The sequence below is a fragment of the Sapajus apella genome, unplaced genomic scaffold (genome assembly GCF_009761245.1).
Source record: "Sapajus apella isolate SASKATOON/1434 unplaced genomic scaffold, GSC_monkey_1.0 scaffold92, whole genome shotgun sequence".
NCBI classification, from domain to species: domain Eukaryota; kingdom Metazoa; phylum Chordata; class Mammalia; order Primates; family Cebidae; genus Sapajus; species Sapajus apella.
Window position 1 is genome coordinate 4,150,819 of NW_022437032.1, and position 18,557 is coordinate 4,169,375.

Sequence of the window (18,557 nt, forward strand, 5' to 3'; positions counted from 1 at the left end):
CTCCTGACCACGTGATTTGTCCTTCCTGGCCTCCCAAAGTGCTGTAATTACAGGTGTGAGCCACCATGCTGGCCTTCACTTTTTTTTTTTGTTTTTGAGCTGGAGTCTCCCTCCATCACACAGGCTGGAGCGCAGTGGCATGGTCTTGGCCCACTGCAACCTTTGCCTCCAGGTTCAAACGATTCTCCTGCCTCAGCCTCCTGAGTAGCTGGGATTATAGGTATGTGTCATCACACCCAGCTAATTTTTGTATTTTTAGTGGAAACAAAGTTTTACCATGTTGGTAAGGCTGGTCTTAAACTCTTGATCTCAGGTGATCTGCCCGCCTTGGACTCCCAAAGTGCTGGGATTACAGGCATGAGCCTGCGCGCCTGGCCCAAGTTTCTCTCTCATCTATGAAATGTAGATGTAATAATAGTACTTATTGTGATATATTTATTTTCTTAAATCCTTTTATTCTAAAATAAAGCCTATCTTAAAAAAATTAATTTTTAACAGAGATGAGAGTCTCACTTTGTTGCCCAGGCTGAATGGCTTGAACCTGGGAGGTGGAGGTTGTGGTGAGCCGACGTCATGCCATTGCACTTCAGCCTGGGCAACAGGAGTGAAACTCCATCTCAAAAAACAAACAAAAAACCATATCCCTGTTGTTTAACAATGCATGGCTGTAAATCATTTGGGACTGGGGACAAAGCATCTTTTTAAAAAAATTTTTTTTTCCTCTGCTTTTATTTTAGGTTTAGGTGGTACATGTCCAGGTTGGTTACATAGGTAAATTGGGTTTCACTGGGGCTTAGTGTATGAATGATCCTGTCATTCACGTAGTGAGCATAGTGCCCAATAACTAGCCTTCCAATCCATGCCCTCCTCAAATGTCCTTCTTCAAGTGGTCCCCGGTGTCTGTTGTTCCCATCCTTGTGTCCATGTGCTCTCAGTGTTCAGCTCCCACTTATAAGTGAGAACATGCAGTATTTGGTTTTCTGTTCCTACATCAGTTCATTTAAGATAATGGCCTCCAGCTGTATCCAAGTTGCTACAAAGGACATGATTTCATTCTTTTTTTATGGCTGCATCATATTCCATGGTGTATATGAACCACATTTTCTTTATCCAGTCCACCGTTGGTGGACATCTTGGTGACAAAGCGTCTTTTGTTTGGACCACAGCTTCTTGGGAGTTTCTGCTCTGTTTTCCTGTTTCATTGAAAGATGAAGCCCCCCAAGTATGGCCGTGGTCCTGAGCCAGAGAAGATGCTTTGGAGAAAAGCATTCAGAGAAGAGTGGGCAGACATGAGCACAGCCTCAAAGTGTGGGCGTGGCCTTGATGTGTGGGTCTGTCTTTCCCACAGGTGCTGCGAGTGGCTGAGATGCTGCGGGGGAGGGGAGCCCAGGCCCCGCACTGTCTGGTTGGGGCATCCCGAGAAGAGGGACCAGAGGTATCCTCGAAATGTCATCAACAATCAGAAGTACAATTTCTTCACCTTTCTTCCTGGGGTACGTGCAGGCAGGGACCACATTTTTTTCCATGGCAAATACATGTGTTGGTACAGTCTTTTTTTTTTTTAGACGGAGTCTCACTCCAGGTTGGAGTGCAGTGGCGCGATCTTGGCTCACTGCAACCTCTGCCTCCTGCATAGTGGGGTTGCAGGCGCCATGCCTGGCTGCTTTTTTTTTTTTTTTTTTTTGAAAGACAGTTTTACTCTTGTTGCCTAGCCTGGAGTACAATGGCATGATTTTGGCTAACTGAAACTTCTACCTCTTGGGCTCAAGCAATTCTGCTGCCTCAGCTACCCTGCCCCAAGTAGCTGTGATTACAGGAATCTGCTACCATGCCCAGCTAATTTTGTGTTTTTAGTAGAGACAGGCTTTTTCCATGTTGGTCAGGCTGGTCTCGAACTCCTGACCTGAGGTCATACACCCGCCTCGGCCTCCCAAAGTGCTGGGATTACAGGCTCAAGCCACCGCACCCAGCCTAATTTTTGTATTTTTAGTAGAGATGAGATTCCACTATGTTGGCCAGGTTGGTCTTGAACTCCTGACATCAGGTGATCCACCCACCTTGGCCTCCCAAAGTGGGGGGATTACAGGCATGAGCATCTCCACCAGCTGGTACAGTCTTAAAAGACTGAATTCCCTGTGGCAGATGTTGGTGACTCTTCTGTACCCCTTTAGCCCCTGGTTGTCAATCTTCCCTGGGCTCAGCACTGGGTGGTGGTGGCATTGGGGGTGAGGTGGGGTGGGGTGCAGGGGGTACTTTCTGCAAGGCTGTGTGACCCCACCTGCTCAGTTAGAGTAACTTCACATGTATTTGCTGTGCTGAGCCTAAGAGTGAAAAAGACATGCTGGGAACCTAGCATTATGACCAAACCAGCAGAAAAGAATCTCAGCAGTGCCTGAATTTCCCCCATCATGACACATTAGTCAGTATGGGCGAGTTGGGAGATAAAAGCTTAGAGGGGAAAAAATAAAGATATATTTTATCCTCCCCATCTCTAGAGAGAATTTTCATTAATATTTTTGCAATAATAAATGTTTCTGGTGGCTTAGCGCTTCCACATTAACTTACACAAATCCGTGGACATGTACTCCGCAACCCCCCCCAACATGCACATACATTCAGTATCTATTTTTAGCTTCCAAACACACACCAGTTGACTTTGAGAATCGGCAGTAGCAGTCAGCTCCAGTGCAAAAAGGAACACAATGGCAGCGTTAGGTATTGAGTGACAGCACAGATGCAGAAGTCTGCTAAACAGTGTAGTTCAAGGTCAATTTGAATTTTTTTTTTTTTTTTTTAGAGACCAGATTTCACTTTCTTGCCCAGGCTGGAGTGCAGTGGCATGGTCAGAGCTTATTGCATCCTCAGCCTCTTGGGCTCAAGTGAGGCTTCTCTTCAGCCTCCCAGGCAGCAATTTGAATAAGGGAGGAATAGGTTTATTTTCATTCGTGGAAAGTCAGATGCAGACTAGGCCACACTCCTCCATCTTCTGGCCGTGCCACCTGGATTATGTTGCCACCAGAGTCACCATGGTGGTGCAAGAGGCACCAATGGCTCTTAACTGTCCTAGCCTCGAAGAGACACAGTACTTCTATTCATTATCTATTGACCCAGACTAGTCATGTGGCATCAGTCTCACTCCTGGGCGCATGCCAGCGGTCAGAACCATGCTAGTACCCAGCTGCTCCCCAGGGGAGGATTCAACTATATAATTTTACAGAGTTAAGGTCATATTGTGGACATAACTTTTAAAAATTATTTTGTATTTTATTTTTTGAGATAGGGTTTCACTTTTTATTTTTTGAGATGGGGCACTCACTGTCATCCAGGCAGGAGTGCAGTGACATGATCTCAGCTCACTTCTGCCTCTGCCTCCTGGACTCAATTGATCCTCCCGCTTCAGCCTCCTGAGTAGCGGGGACTACAGGTGCATGCCACCATGCTTGGCTAATTTTTGTAGCGATGGAGTTTCACCATGTTGCCAACGCTGGTCTCGAACTCCTGAACTCAAGCAACCCGCCCACCTCAGCCTCACAAAGTGCTGGGAGTACAGTCCTGTACCACTGTGTCTGGCATGTTGCAGACATAACTTTTTTGTCTTTCTTTTTGGATTCAACCTTATAGCATAAGCATTTCCCACCAAAACTTCCTCTTAAACACTATCTTGAGTGGTCTATTGCACTTACAAAGTATATAGTCTAAGAAATAACACAGTCAGGATGCAGTGGCTCAGGTCTGTAATCCCAACACTTGGGGAGGCTGAGGTGGGAGGACTGCTTGAGCCCAGGAGTTGAAGACAATCCTGGGCAACGTAGAAAGACCCTGTCTCTACAAATAACAAAAAATTTAGCTGGGCATGGTGGTGCATGCTTGTGGTTTCAGCTACTTGGGAGGCTGCGGCAGGATTGCCTGAGCCCAGGAGTTCACGGCTGCAGTGAGTTGTCATCATGCCCCTGGATTGCAGCCTGGATGACAGAGTGAGACTCTGTCTCAAAAAACCAAACCAAACCAAGCCCAAAAACACACATAACATAGTTGATGCCTCTGTGTGCCCCTCCATGTTAGATTTTACCCCCTCCCCAGGAAGTAACTACTCTTCTGAATTTGGTGTTTGCAGTTTTCATGTGTATTATTATTTACTCTTTCTTTTACAAATGATACTTTTATTACCCATGTGTGTTTTTCTAAACAGCATATGGAAGTGTTTAAGCTTTATGTGAAAGGTATTATGTACATTGTATTCTTGTGCAGGAATTTTTTTTTTTTTTTTTGAAGACAGAGTTTCCCTCTTATTGCCTGGGCTGCAGTGCAATGGTGTGATCTTGGCTCACTGCAACCTCCACCTTTTAGGTTTAAGCGATTCTCCTGCCTCAACCTCCCAAGTAGCTGGGATTACAGGTGCCTGCCACCACGCCCGGCTAATTTTTTTACCTTTAGTACAGACAGGGTTTCGCCATGTTGGTCAGGCTGGTCTTAAACTCCTGACCTGAGGTGATCTGCCTGCCTCAGCCTCCCAAAGTGCTGGGATTATAGGCGTGAGCCACCACGCCCAGCCACAGTATGTTTTTAAAATACTATTCATTTCCCAGCTGGCTGTGGGGGCTCATGCCTGTAATCCCAGCGCTTTGGGAGGCCGAGGCGGGCAGATCTCGAGGTCAGGAGTTCAAGACCAGACTGGCCAACATGGTGAAACCCCATCCTTACTAAAAAATACAAAAATAAGCTGGGCATGGTGGCTCGTGCCTGTAATCCCAGCCACTTGGGAGGCTGAGGTAGGAGAATTGCTTGAACCGGGATCCGGGAGGCGGAGGTTGCAGTGAGCCTTGATCGCATCAGTGCACTCCAGCCTGGGCTACAGAGGAAGACTCCATTTCAACAAAAAACAAAACATTGTTCATTTTCCTCCAGATGTTCCAGATCTCATCAGACAAGCCCTGAGTGTCTCTTCTCTGTTTCTCTCCATTCCAGGTGCTGTTCAACCAGTTCAAATACTTTTTCAACCTCTATTTCTTACTTCTTGCCTGCTCTCAGTTTGTGCCTGAAATGAGACTTGGCGCCCTCTACACCTACTGGGTTCCCCTGGTGAGTTAATCGGCATTGTTTGTTCAGTAACCCTAGAGCCTTGGAAACAGAAAGTTCTTTGTTTCTCTGACTTAGGCATCTGTAATGGGACGGTGGCCTTGTAAGGGAAAGGATGCCCTTAGGCCAACACACTGGGAGTCCCTGAGACTTTAGTGTTGAAGCTCCATTTCATACACCACCTGGATCAAACTATAGCAAAGCCTGTGCCATTCATTCATTCAGTCAGCGGTTGGGTCTTGCATGACCTCAGCAAGGATTTATTGCATGCTTATTATATATGTGCTAGTCTAGACTCTGGGAACACTGTGGCAAATGAGAAAGACAAATCCCCTGTCCTCATGGGTTGTATCACAGGTTGAGCATCCCAGATCCAAAATTCCAAATGCTCTAAAATCTAGCCGGCCATGGTGGCTCATGCCTATAGTCCCAGCATTTTGGGAAGCCGAGGCAGGCAGACTGCTTGAGGCCAGGAGTTCAAGACCAGCCTGGGCAACATGGTGAAACCCCATCTCTACTAAAAATTACCTGGGTGTGGTGGCATGCGTCTGTAGTCCCAGCTACTTGGGAGACTGAGGCACCAGAATCACTTGAACCTGGGAGGCGGGGGTTGCAGTGAGTTGAGATTGTGCCACTGCACTCCAGCCTGGGTGACGGAGCCAGATGTGTCTCAAAACAAAAACAAACAAAAAATTCCAAACTAATAAAAATAATGCTCCAGAATCTAAAACCTTTTGAGCACTATTTTCAGATTTGAGATGCTCAGCTGGTAAGGATGGTGCAGATGTTCCCCACTCTGAAAACATCTGCAATCTCAAACAGTTCAGTTCCCAAGCATTTTGGATCAGGGACGCCCAAGTTGTATTTGGATTGTTTTCCAAGCTCACATTTTCTTTGTGTCTAATGTATTTGAGTATTTGAGTGTGAGGAGTTGGAAAAGTAGCAGAATCTGTGCTGCTGTGCACATGATGTGTAGCAGAACCGAGAAGCCCCCTCTGCTCCTTCTCTGGCCTCCTTTTCTTTCTTCCCTTGCTTTGGCAGAGGGTGGTTGAGTACCTGCTGTGTGCCAGGCCGTGTGCCAAGTTCTGGGGGTGCAGCCATGAACAGAGCAGACAAACATTTCTGCCCTGTGAGGCTTACATCCAGAGGGGTTAGACAATAAGTCAATAAATGAAATTGTTACAAATCATGCAAAGTGCTCTGATAGTAACAGAATAAAGTCATAGGACGGATGGGGTATCCCAGGTACGTTTAGTATTTTTTGCACAAATGAGGGTGAAGGGTAGGAGATGTGGAGAGGCAACCTTAGCCCGTGTGGCTATGAAAGGCCTCCTGAGGAATGATGGAAAGTAGAATATTCCAGCGGGCAGCAGTGCAAAGGCCCTGCAGCAGACATGTTCTTTGCGCATTTGAGAAACAGAAAGAGGTCCAGTGTCACTGAGCTGTGGAGAGGACAGAGCTGATACCCTTTTTCTCCAAATAGAGATACTATGAAATGCAGTTGCTGTTTATATTCTCACCAGGTGGGACCCAGGGGAACACTCAGATTTTCTGTTCATAAATCTTATTAATATTTTTATTTTTAATTAAATAATTTGCTTTTAGGCCGGGTGCGGTGGCTCACGCCTGTAATCCCAGCACTTTGGTTGGCTGAGGCGGGCGGATCACGAGGTCAGGAGATTGAGACCATCCTGGCCAACATAATGAAACCCCATCTCTACTAAAACCACAAAAATTAGCTGGGCATGGTGGTGCATGCCTGTATTCCTAGCTACTCGGGAGGCGGAAGCAGGAGAATTGCTTGAACCCAGGAGGCGGAGGTTGCAGTGAGCCACTGTACTCCAGCCTGGCAACAGCAAAACTCCATCTCAAAATAGAAAAAAAAAAAAAAGAAACAGAAACAATATACCTTTTTGCTGTTGGCAGCAGGTGAGGGATTATGAGGATTTGGTGCAGAGGTGCTTGTGGAATGGAGGAAGCCAGATGCTCAGGGGCCTGGGAGTGGGCGTGCCTACGCTGTACGTGCCATGTTATCAGGCAAGTGATGCCAGCAGCTCTCGCCCTGCAAAGAAGAAGGGGATTATTTCTTCTACGCAAACAGTGCAGGTGCTTTTGGAATGACAAGAATAGTTCTGTCCTGCTCTGAGTCATTTTGGGGTGAAGTAGGATCCTGGGAGCTAGAGGGGCCTTTCATCCAAGCATCCTGCCCCTTTGATAACAGACATTCCTGCCTGTATCAGGTGGCATGCTGAACCAAGTGCCAGGTGGTGCCTGCGCTTTTAAGCACTGATATTGTGATCATCAAGAAACAATTTTTTTTTTTTTTTTCTGAGATGGAGTCTCGCTCTGTTGCGCAGGCTGGAGTGCAGTGGCACATCTCAGCTCACTGTAGCCTTCACCTCCTCGGTTCAAGCGATTCTCATGCCTCAGCCTCCTGAGTAACTGGGATTACAGGTACCTACCACCACGCCTGGCTAATTTTTGTATTTTTAGTAGAGACAAGGTTTCACCATGGTGGCCAGGCTGCTCTCAAACTCCTGACCTCAAGTGATCCCCCCACCTTGACTTCCCAAAGTGCTGGGATTATAGGCATAAGCCACTGCACCAGGCCTTAGAAACTGTTGCCTTTACCTTATAAACAAATGCTCTAGAGCTGGACTGATAGAATTAAGCCCTGGGAGGATGAGAAGGTCCTGTCAGCTACTCTTTCCTAGTCAGCTACAAACCGGGACCAGGAGTTGTCAGACCCAAGAGTTACAAACTCTGTAGTTCTATGTGAAATACTCTAACATCATTTTAGTTTATTAGTTCCATAACTGTTCATTATATACGAATATAAAATCAAACCATAAGTTACCTTAACAAAGCTAGTCTACAATGTATATAAAATATCGTTTATTGTATTGCCTTTTATTGATTATCTTTTTAAAGTGTAGTTATTTGAAAGGTAATGCATTCACATGACTCAAGAAATATACAGATGTCCCTTGTGAAGAATCTACTTCCATCCAATTTTGCCTTCTAAATAATTTCATTTCTCCTTCCCTCCAGAGTTGCTTTATGAACAAACAAGCATGGTGAATAAAAACTCTTACAACTTTCTTTCTGTTGATTGATTGATAGTCTCACTCACTCTGTTGTCCAGGCTGGAGTACAGTGGCATGATCTGGGCTCACTGCAACCTCTGCCTTTTGGGCTCAAGTGATTCTCCTGCCTCAGTCTCCCAAGTAGCTGGGAGTGTGCCACCATACCCAGCTAATTTTGTTTTTTTTTGAGATGGAATCTTGCTTTGTCTCCCAGATTGGAGTGCAGTGGTGAGATCTCAGCTCACTGCAACCTCCACTTCCCGGGTTCAAGCAGTTCTTTGTCTCAGCCTCCCAAGTAGCTGGGATTACAGGCACCCGCCACCATGTCAGGCAATTTTTGTATTTTTAGTAGAAACGAGGTTTTACCATATTGGCGAGCCTGATCCTTAACTCCTGACCTCATGATCCACCAGTCTTGGCCTCCCAAAATGCTGGGATTAAAGGTGTGAGTGACCGCACCTGACCTAATTTTTGTATTTTTAGTAGAGACGGGGTTTCACCATTTTTGGCCAGACTGGTCTTGAACTCCTGACCTTAAGTGATCCTCCCCACCCTTGGCCTCCCAAAGTACTGGGATTATAGGCGTGAGCCACTGCACCCAGCCCATGTTTCTTCTTAGGAAAAAAACAAGATATACATAGTTATGAATCATTTAAAAAATTTTTAGTATATTTTACTCTTGATTTTTAAATATCAACAAAATTCATTAAAAAAACTTTAAAGCAGCATGTGAATTGGATCCACCCTTTTCCTGGTGATCAGGCTCTCTCTTGGCCTCTCTGCTCTAGTTGAAGGTGAGGGACTTTCCTATTACCTCGCCCCTATGTTTCTGGGCTGTGGAGGCCCCTCCCAGGCCCCCAGCAAGGAATGCTCAAGACCCCATCTCTCAAGCCACATCGCTTTCTTTTTTTTTGAGATGGAATCTTGCTCTGTCACCCAGGCTGGGGTATAGGGGTGTGATCTCAGCTCACTGCAACCTTTGCCTCCCAGGCTCAAGCGAGTCTCCTGCCTCAGCCTCCCGAATAGCTGGGATTACAGATGTGTGCCACCACACATGGCTAATTTTTGTATTTTTAGAGATGGGGTTTCGTCCTGTTGGTCAGGCTGATCTCGAACTCCTGGCCTCATGTGATCCACTCACTTTGGCCTCTCAAAGTGTTGCATTACAGGCATGAGCCATGGTGCCTGGCCTGCCTTTTATTCTTTTAAGTGTTTTTAATCTTACTGTGCCAGGACTGCTATCTTAAGTCACCCCAGTGCCTTTCTGGAAGTGAGTGAGTTACAGGAAATAAAATACATGAAATGTGCATTTAGGGTGTTTGGAACCCTTAAGAACAAAGTTGTTTCTTCCTTCCTCGGGAGGCCAGACTGGTACTTGGGGTTGTGAATGTAGATCAAATTGTTAATGTGAGTTTATTGCACATGCCATTCTGTTTCCCTTACTAGTGTTGTTCATATCAGCAGTGGTGATGGCAAACTCCAGCGCCAGCCAGTGAGGGGAGGCAGGTGGCTAGAGTGAGTGGTGGGGACCGGGATGACCTGGAAGCCTCACACTCTTCTAAAGGGGGCCCGGCCCTCAGTTCCAGTCGGTGTCTCCTTGCTAAAATGATGCCCTGAGGCTGGACCTGTAACTCCCAACGCTCTGGGCTTGCCTCTGTAATCCCAGCACTTTGGGATACTGAGGTGGGAGGATGGCTCAAGGTTGGGGGTTTGAGATCACCCTGGGCAATGTGGTGAGACCTCATCTCTACTGAAGATAAAAATCAAAGTTAGTCAGGTATAGTGGTGTATGTTTCTTGGGATGTTGAGGCAGGAGGATCACTTCAGCCAGGAGTTTGAGGCTGTAATAGGCTATGATCACGCCACTGCACTCCAGCCTGGGCGACAGAGCAAGACCTTGTCTCTCAAAAAACAAAAATAAAAAAACACAAACCAAATAAAATAATGCTCTGATTTTCCAAAAGAAACCTGAAGTCCTGACTCAATATAGGCCATAGTAATTATTATTATTATTAGTTTTTGAGTCTTGCTCTGTCACCCAGGCTGGAGTGCGGTGGTATGATTTTGGCTCGCAGCAACCTCTGCCTCCTGGGTTCAAGCAATTCTCCTGTCTCAGCCTCCCAAGTAGCTGGGATTACTGGCATGCACCACCATGCCCGGCTAAGTTTTGCATTTTCAGTGGAGATGGTTCCACCATGTTGTCCAGGCTGGTCTTGAAGTCATGACCTTGAGATCTGCCCACCTCAGCCTCCCAAAGTGCTGGGATTATAGGCGTGAGCCAGCATACCCCACAATTACTATTTTTTTAAAATTTGTTTCCACTGAAGCCTTCTCGGCCTCTACCCCCACACTCTGATGTCTCCTAACTGACTGGCCTGTTTTCCCTTGACTGTAGCTCAGGACAGAAGCCAGGCAGTTAACAGCTTGCCTCTAGGTTTTGGCACCTCCAGGAGTCTGGTAGTTTCCAGGTTGGAGGCCCATTTATAGTCAGCTTTTCCTGTGATGGCTAAGTTGGGGGATATTTGTCTTAGATTTTTGCCTCTCTTTCCAGGAACTACAGGAAAAAGGGTTTGGGGTGAAAAACTAATTAGACAGCATCTACTTCTAGGTGACCATAGCTGATTTCCCTTAATAGATTTTTTTTTTTTTTTTTTTTTTTGAGATACAGTTTTGCTCTTGTTGCCCAGGATGGAGTGTAATGGCGTGATCTTGGCTCACTGTAACCTCCTCCTCGTGGGTTCAAGTGATTCTCTTGCCTCAGCCTCCCAGGTAGCTGGGATTACAGGTGCCCAAGATCACGTTCGGCTATATTTTTTTATTTTTGGTAGAGATGGGGTTTCACCATGTTGGCCAGGCTATTCTCAAACTCCTGACCTCAGGTGATCCACCCGCCTCAACCTCCCAAAGTTCTGGGATTATGAGCATGCGCCACCGTACCTGGCCACCCTTAATGGATTTTTATGTAAAGAGTCAATTTTCAGTTCTTGGCTAGAACACATTTTGAAATGTCTTCTGACCATTCTGAAAGTCGCCTCATTTCAAACGCAGCTCCTAAGTGCAGTGGTTCTGAATGAGGGCTGTGGAGCCAAGTGGTTTGGGTTTAGCGCCTTTCTTTCTTTCTTTTTTTGAGTCAGAGTCTTGCTCTGTCATTTAGGCTGGAGTGCAGTGGCAAGATCTCAGCTCACTACAACCTCTGCTTTCCAGGTTCATGCAATTCTCTTGCCTCAGCCTTTTGAGTAGCTGGGATTACAGGTGGCCGCTACACCCGGCTCATTTTTGTATTTTTAGTAAAGATGGGTTTCACCATGTTGGCCAGGCTGGTCTCGAACTCTTGACCTCAGGTGACCCTCCCACCTCGGCCGCCCAAAATGCTGGATTACAGGTGTGAGCCACTGCACCCGACTGGGTTTAGCTCTTAACTGCACTTTGGGAAGTCATGTAATTTGAACACAGCCTACTTTTCTGAGCCTCAGTTTTGTCATCTCTAAAAAGGGACGATCCTTTCTACTGCCTTGGTTTATTGGGAGGTTTAGATGAATTACTGCAAGTAAAATGCTTCATGTGGCTATACAGAAGTCTCAGGAAATGTTCTCATTTTCATTTTTAAATTCTGCCACTAATGACATGTTTTTCATTGTTCAGATTACATTTTAGCCTCTTTTTTTTTTTTTTTTTTTTTTTTCTCTCAAGACAAGGTCTCATCCTGTTGCCCAGGCTGGAGTGCAGTAGTTTGATCTCGGCTTATTGCGACCTCTGCCTCCTGGGCTCAGACAGTCCTCCTGCCTCAGCCTCCTCAGTAGCTGGGACCACAACAGGAGCCACCATGCCTGGCTCATTCACCCCCTGCCCCCAGATTTCAGGTTTCTATTTTCTTTTGTAGAAACTGGCTAATTCTTTTTATAGTTTTTGCAAAGTTGGGGTCTCCCTATGTTGCCCAGGCTGGTCTTGAAGTCCTGGGCTCAATTGATCTTCCTGCCTCAGCCTCCCCCAATGCTGGGATTATAGGTGTGAGCCACAACACCCAGCCACGTTTTAGCTTTTAATAATTTTTTTCTTGGTACTAATATATTGGGGGAGAAGTAACTTAGGAGAGCAGAAATAATCTGTAACACAGTATGGTGACAAAATACATTTAGGGTACTTTTGTTATTGAGATATAATCGGTATACCATAAAATGCACAGATCTTCAGTTTCCGATTCATTGAGTTTTGATGTTCATCAACGCCCACATAAATGCCACCTCAATCAAGAGATAGAACATTTCCATCACCCCAGGAAGTTCCCTAGTGCCTGTCCCTATCACCCCACATACCCCCCTGCCCCAGGCAACTGCTTTGCTGATTTCTATCTCCCGTAGATTAGATTTGCTTTAGTAAATTCATTTTTGACGTACAACTTTACAAAAGAGGCTTGCACTTTCAGAATTGCTTGTCTGTGAGTTATCACTGCCTGTGATTCTGTTTTTTTTTTTTTTTCTTTGAGACGGAGTCTCGCCCTGTTGCCCAGGCTGGAGTGTAGTGGCGTGATCTCGGATCACTGCAACCTCCGCCTCCTGGGTTCAAGTGATTCCCCTGTCTCAGCCTCCTAAGTAGCTGGGATTACAGGTACCTGCCACCATGCCTGGCTAATTTTTGTATTTTTAGCAGAGACAATGTTTCACTGTGTTGGCCAGGCTGGTCTCAGATTCCTGACCTCAAGTGATCCACCCGTCTCGGTCTCCCAAAGTGCTGGGATGACAGGCATGAGCCACTGCGCCTGGCCACTTGCCTGTGATTCGTCACCAGCTCGGACAGTTGCCTCCTTCAGCACCCCCTTGCCCCGCCCCTTAAAGCTTCTTTCTAAATATCTGTGGATGGATATTAAGGACCTCCTAAATTAGGTGGTCGGAATTTATTCCTGGACTACATTTGCATCTTTGTAAAGCAATTTCTAGCTCAAGGCATGGCATGGCCCCTAGGATGAATGAGAGCTATGTGTGTATGTGTGGGGAAACATGATAATTTGGGAGGTGGTATTTATTTGCAGCAGGGAGGTTAGTGCTCGGCTCCTGTCTTTGTATGAGCACACACTTTCCATGAACATCAGTGGGATTTAGCCAGGCTCATGCAGAGACAGATAGAAACCACAACATTCAAAAAAACAAACAACAACAAAAACTTAGGTTTTGGCGCAGAACAACGTAATAGCAGCATGGTGGAGCGGGGAGTTCTGCAAACTGGCTCTGTGTTCCTCCCGAAATAGGCTTTCTCTCTCTCCCTATGTGGTCTGGTTATGCTTTGATTCTGAAATGTACCAGTTTCCTTTTGGCTGCAGTGTGTACTTTACATCTGATTGGGAACAGGAGCAATCCTTTGATTGTAAAGATGTATGGGCACTGGGAGGAGTTTCACAAAGCGGCACATCTCTGGATAGATTTACATAAGAGATTTAAAGTCCTTTGAATCGAAGCTAATATATTTCACAGCGTAAACAGTATGAAAGTGAAATTCTCCAAGAACCACAACTGCTAACCCTTCAGTGGTGATGCTATCTGTATTTAAAAAAATAACTGTCCTGGCAAGCTCTAAAAGGGGGTGGGGGGCGAGGAATGACAAGGAAAATGAATGACTATAAGCACATAAGTGAATGACTGATTTTGACTTTATTGATTACAAGAGAAAAAGAATCTAGATTGGAAGTAGATTCTGCTATGGGTGACTCCCTCCATTCAACCAGATTTTATGAGTTGGGGTTCCCAACTCAGGGGAAGGTTGGGGAAGTTTTAAATTTTTATTAGTTGCTACTTATGCAATTAATACCTTAATATGGTTTCCTTATAAAAACTTAAAACACCTGGATGCAGTGATGCATGCCTGTAATCTCAGCATTTTGGGAGGCTGAGGTGGGTGAATTTTGTGAGCTCAGGAGTTTGAGACCAGCCTGGGCACCATGGCAAAAACCCATCTCTGGCTGGGCATGGTGGCTTAATCCCAGCACTTTGGGAGACTGAGGTGTGCAGATCACTTAAGGTTAGGAGTTCGAGACCAGCCTGGCCAACATGGTGAAACCCAGTCTCTAGTAAAAATACAAATATTAGCTGGGCGTGGTGGTGGCTACCTATAATCCTAGCTACTTGAGAGGCTGAGGCCGGAGGATCTCTTGAGCCCAGGAGGCGGAGGTTGCAGTGAGCCAGGATTGTGCCACTGTACTCCATCTTGGACAACAGAGTGAGTCTCTATTTTAACAACAACAAAAACCCATCTCTACCAAAAATACAAAAAATTAACCAGGTGTGGTGGCACATGCCTGTGGTCCCAGCTACTCGGGAGGCTGAGGCAGGAGGATCTCTTGAGCCTGGGAGGTGAGATTGCAGTGAGTCAAGGTCGTGTTACTGCACTCCAACCTGGGCGACAGAGCGAGACCCCATCTCAAACAAACAAACAAACAAACAAACAGAAAAACCCAAAAAACTGAAGATGTTACAGATAGTCCGAAGCTTATTTCAGTCCCTCACTATCCTGATCCTAGTCTCTTTCCTCCTGGCAGAGAAATCTAGCTGGTAGTTAAGGAAATTGAAAACATTTAACAGTGTATAGAATCTTTGTTGCTATGTATGGCCATGCACAGTGGCTCACGCCTGTAATCTCAGCACTTTAAGAGGCTGAAGTGGGCGGATCATGAGGTCAAGAGATTGAGACCGTCCTGGCCAACATGGTGAAACACTGTTTCTACTAAAAATACCAAAATTAGCTGGACGTGGTGGCTCATGACTGTAGTCCCAGCTACTTGGGAGGCTGAAGCAGGAGAATTGCTTAAACCCAGGAGGTGGAGGTTGCAGTGAGCCGAGATGGTGCCATTACACTCCAGCCAGGTGACAGAGTGGAGGGGGGAAAAAAAGGATCTTTGTTGCTATATATGTGAATGGTATTACAGTGTATGTTCTGAAAGACTGATTTTTCCACTTGGCTCTGTGAATGCAACAGATGTATCTTATTCTTTTTAACTGTTGCCTGGCGGTCCCTCTCACTGGCTCCATCTACCTATGTTTCTCTAGAGGCAGTAAAGATTAAGATTGCCTACATTTTGATTCCTGTTTATCACTTAGTAGCTTTATGTCTTTGGGCAAGATTACTCAACCTCTCTGTGTCTTAGTTTCCTCATCTGCATGGGGATCTTAGTTACGGGAGTGTATCTCATAGGATTGTTGTGAGGGTGAGAAGCACCTCCAGTAGTGCCCAGCACATGGTGGGTGAGAGACAGTGTTTGAGGTCACCATCACTTGCTTGGGGAGGAACAGTTTGAGCGTTCCTGTGTTTGTCACCCTCACCCCGAGGTGGTAAATGCGGACATCCTTGTACGTGTGTGGCAGCGAGTGTGTCTCTAGGGTAGTGTTTCTGCAGGGTGTGTTTGTGAGTGTGTGTTCCCTAAGAGTGATTCGGAGAGGGGGGCTTGCAGGGGCGAATGCATCTGGAATAACTCTCGGCACTCCCTGCCCACGGGCGCTCCAGAGGTCCTGCCCTGCAGCACTCCCAAGTGGCCTCTCGCCTTTTCTACCCTTGGCACCAGGAGAGGACAGTTGGCTGCAGCGGGGCTCACTGCCTGTAGCAAGGCTCACTGTCATCTGTCTCTGCAGGGCTTCGTGCTGGCCGTCACTGTCATCCGTGAGGCGGTGGAAGAGATCCGATGCTACGTGCGGGACAAGGAAGTCAACTCCCAGGTCTACAGCCGGCTCACAGCGCGAGGTCAGCTTCCTGGCTCCTGGGCCACAGGGGTGCAGGTCAATCACGGGCCACTGACAGTCAGGGGAGAAGAGTTCAAGGCCTGGGCCGTGGGTGTGGGAAGGCCACGTGGCTGAACAGTCGCTTGGTGGCCCCAGCACCAGGGAGGCCTCCATCTGCCCTGGATGACAGGTTGATGGGGTCCCACCAGGCCCTGGCGGCAACCACAGGCCTCTTGGTATTGGTCTTGTCAAATAACTTGTGTGTCATCAGCCTAGAATGACGTTCTGTGTGCTGGCATCCTTGATGGCTAATCCCTTTCCCTTTCTGCCACCTGGCTGAGGAAGGAAGGAGGGTGCCCCTGCTGTTCACATGGCAGGCTGCAAATAGTTTTTTCGGCAGTGATTACTTTAAAGCCAAACTGTTGCAACTTGAGTACAGATTTAGGTAAATACTGTATCCGGGAAGATTTCTTTGAAGGCATTTTATAAATCCTGGAAATTGAAGCCTGGAGAGTGTGGAGTCTGATCCAAAGACAGTGACCAGATGTGTATGTCAGAGTTGTATGTTTTGGCTCAAAAACAAAAAATTGAAATTTTGGACTGGTATGGTGGCTCACGCCTGTAATCCCAGCACTTTGGGAAGCTGAGGTGGGTAGATCACCTGAGGTCAGGGGTTCAGTCCAGCCTGGCCAACATGGTAAAAGCTGTCTCTACTATAAATACAAAAATTAGCTGGACATGGTGGTATACATCTGTAATCCCAGCTACTTAAGAGGCTGAGGCAGGAGAATCACTTGAACCTGGGAGGTGGAGGCTGCAGGGAGCCGAGATCATGCCATTGCACTTTAGCCTGGGTGACAAGAGGGAAACTGCTTCTCTATTTTTTTTGTTTTGTTTTGTTTTTTTTGTTGTTAAGACAGAGTCTTACTTTTTGCCCAGACTGGAGTTCAGTGGCACCATCTCAGCTCACTGCAACCTCTGCCTCCCCAGTTAAAGCAATTTTGCTGCCTCAGCCTCCCGAGTAGCTGGAACTGCAGGCGGGCGCCACTACGCCCAGCTAGTTTTTGTATTTTTAGTAGAGATAGGGTTTCACCATGTTGGCCAGGATGGTCTCGATTTCTTGACCTTGTGATCCACCCACCTCAGCCTCCCAAAGTGCTACGATTGCAGGCATGAGCCACCACGCCCAGCCGGAAACTCCCTCCCAAAAAAAAAAAAAAATTGAAATTTAAATTTTAATAACATTTCCCAGGGATATGAAAATCCTTTAATCATTGACCTCCTTGCAAGATATGTGCATTCTAAACAATGGAACTTAAAAACCCACTCAAACACACCGTGGAAAAGCCACAAAACAACCCAGACAATGTTGACTTCTGTTTCTTTCTTTTTTCTATTTTTTTTTTTTTTTTTTTTTTTTTTTTGAGACGGAGTTTTACTCATGTTACCCAGGCTGGAGTGCAATGGCGCGATCTCGGCTCACCATAACCTCCGCCTCCTGGGTTCAGGCAATTCTTCTGCCTCAGCCTCCTGAGTAGCTGGGATTACAGGCACGCGCCACCATGCCCAGCTAATTTTTTGTATTTTTAATAGAGACGGGGTTTCACCATGTTGACCAGGATGGTCTCGATTTCTTGACCTTGCGATCCACCCGCCTCGGCCTCCCAAAGTGCTGGGATTACAGGCTTGGGCCACCGCGCCCGGCCCTATTTTTTTTTTTTTTTTTTTTTTGAGACAGACATTTGCTCTTGTTGCCCAGGCTGGAGTACAGTGGCGCCATCTTGGCTCACCGCAACATCCGCCTCCTGGGTTCAAGTGGTTCTCCTGCCTCAGCTTCCCAAGTAGCTGGGATTACAGGCATGCACCATCACACCTGGCTAATTTTTGTATTTTTAGTAGAGAAGGGGTTTCTCTATGTTTGTCAGGCTGGTTTTGAACTCCTGAGCTCAGGTGATCCACCCGCCTTGGCCTCCCAGAGTGCTGGGATTACAAGTATGAGCCACCGTGCCCAGCCATTGACTTCTAACTACAACAGATTTACTGTAAGGTTGCATTCAGAAATGAGAGAATGTTACCTAAAGTTTGCTAATCTAGCCAAGGAAAGTCTATTTGATTGTCCTCTGAGAATCCTGATCCCATTCAGGGATGGATGCTATTTAAAGAGGTTGAGGGGAATAAAGGCTGTGCCTTACCTTCAGGAAACCGAGAATTTGGAAAGAGAGAAGATGGCTAGATGCCAAGGGATTTAGCACCCAAGCCAGGCAGCGTCTGAACTGCTGTTCTGTTAAGTGTTTTATGCTTTCAAGGAAGCAGTCCATCCACGGTTTCTTGGGGGTTTTCAGTAGAGTTTTCCTTTTGGGAAAAATGTCAGAGGTATATGTTTTGTGCAAAAAAAAATGCAAATTTTGGCCAGGTGTGGTGGCTCATGCCTGCAATCCCAGCATTTAGGGAGGCTGAGGCAGGTGGGTCACCTGAGGTCAGGAGTTGGAGAGCAGCCTGGCCAACATGGTGAAACCCCGTCTCTACTAAAAATACAAAAATTAGCCAAGGGTGGTGGCAGGTGCCTGTAATCCCAGCTAGTCAGGAGGCTGAGGCAGGAGAATCGCTTGAACCTGGGAGGTGGAGGTTGCAGTGAGCCAGGATTATGCCACTGCACTCTTGCCTGAGGGGCAAGAGCAAGACTTCATCTCAAAAA

At 46.5% G+C, this 18,557-nt stretch overlaps 1 protein-coding gene across 3 annotated transcripts in view; it reads left to right on the top strand.

The window, feature by feature from the left end:
• The window catches only part of ATP9A (ATPase phospholipid transporting 9A (putative)), a 159,265-nt gene that overhangs the window by 35,621 nt on the left and 105,087 nt on the right, over positions 1 to 18,557 (top strand). For all 3 annotated transcript variants that reach the window (XM_032255980.1, XM_032255977.1, XM_032255978.1), the window contains exons 2-4: positions 1,349 to 1,493; positions 4,966 to 5,079; positions 15,776 to 15,884. In XM_032255980.1, the coding sequence (XP_032111871.1) occupies positions 1,349 to 1,493; positions 4,966 to 5,079; positions 15,776 to 15,884 (368 nt within the window). The remainder of the gene's footprint in view (positions 1 to 1,348; positions 1,494 to 4,965; positions 5,080 to 15,775; positions 15,885 to 18,557) is intronic.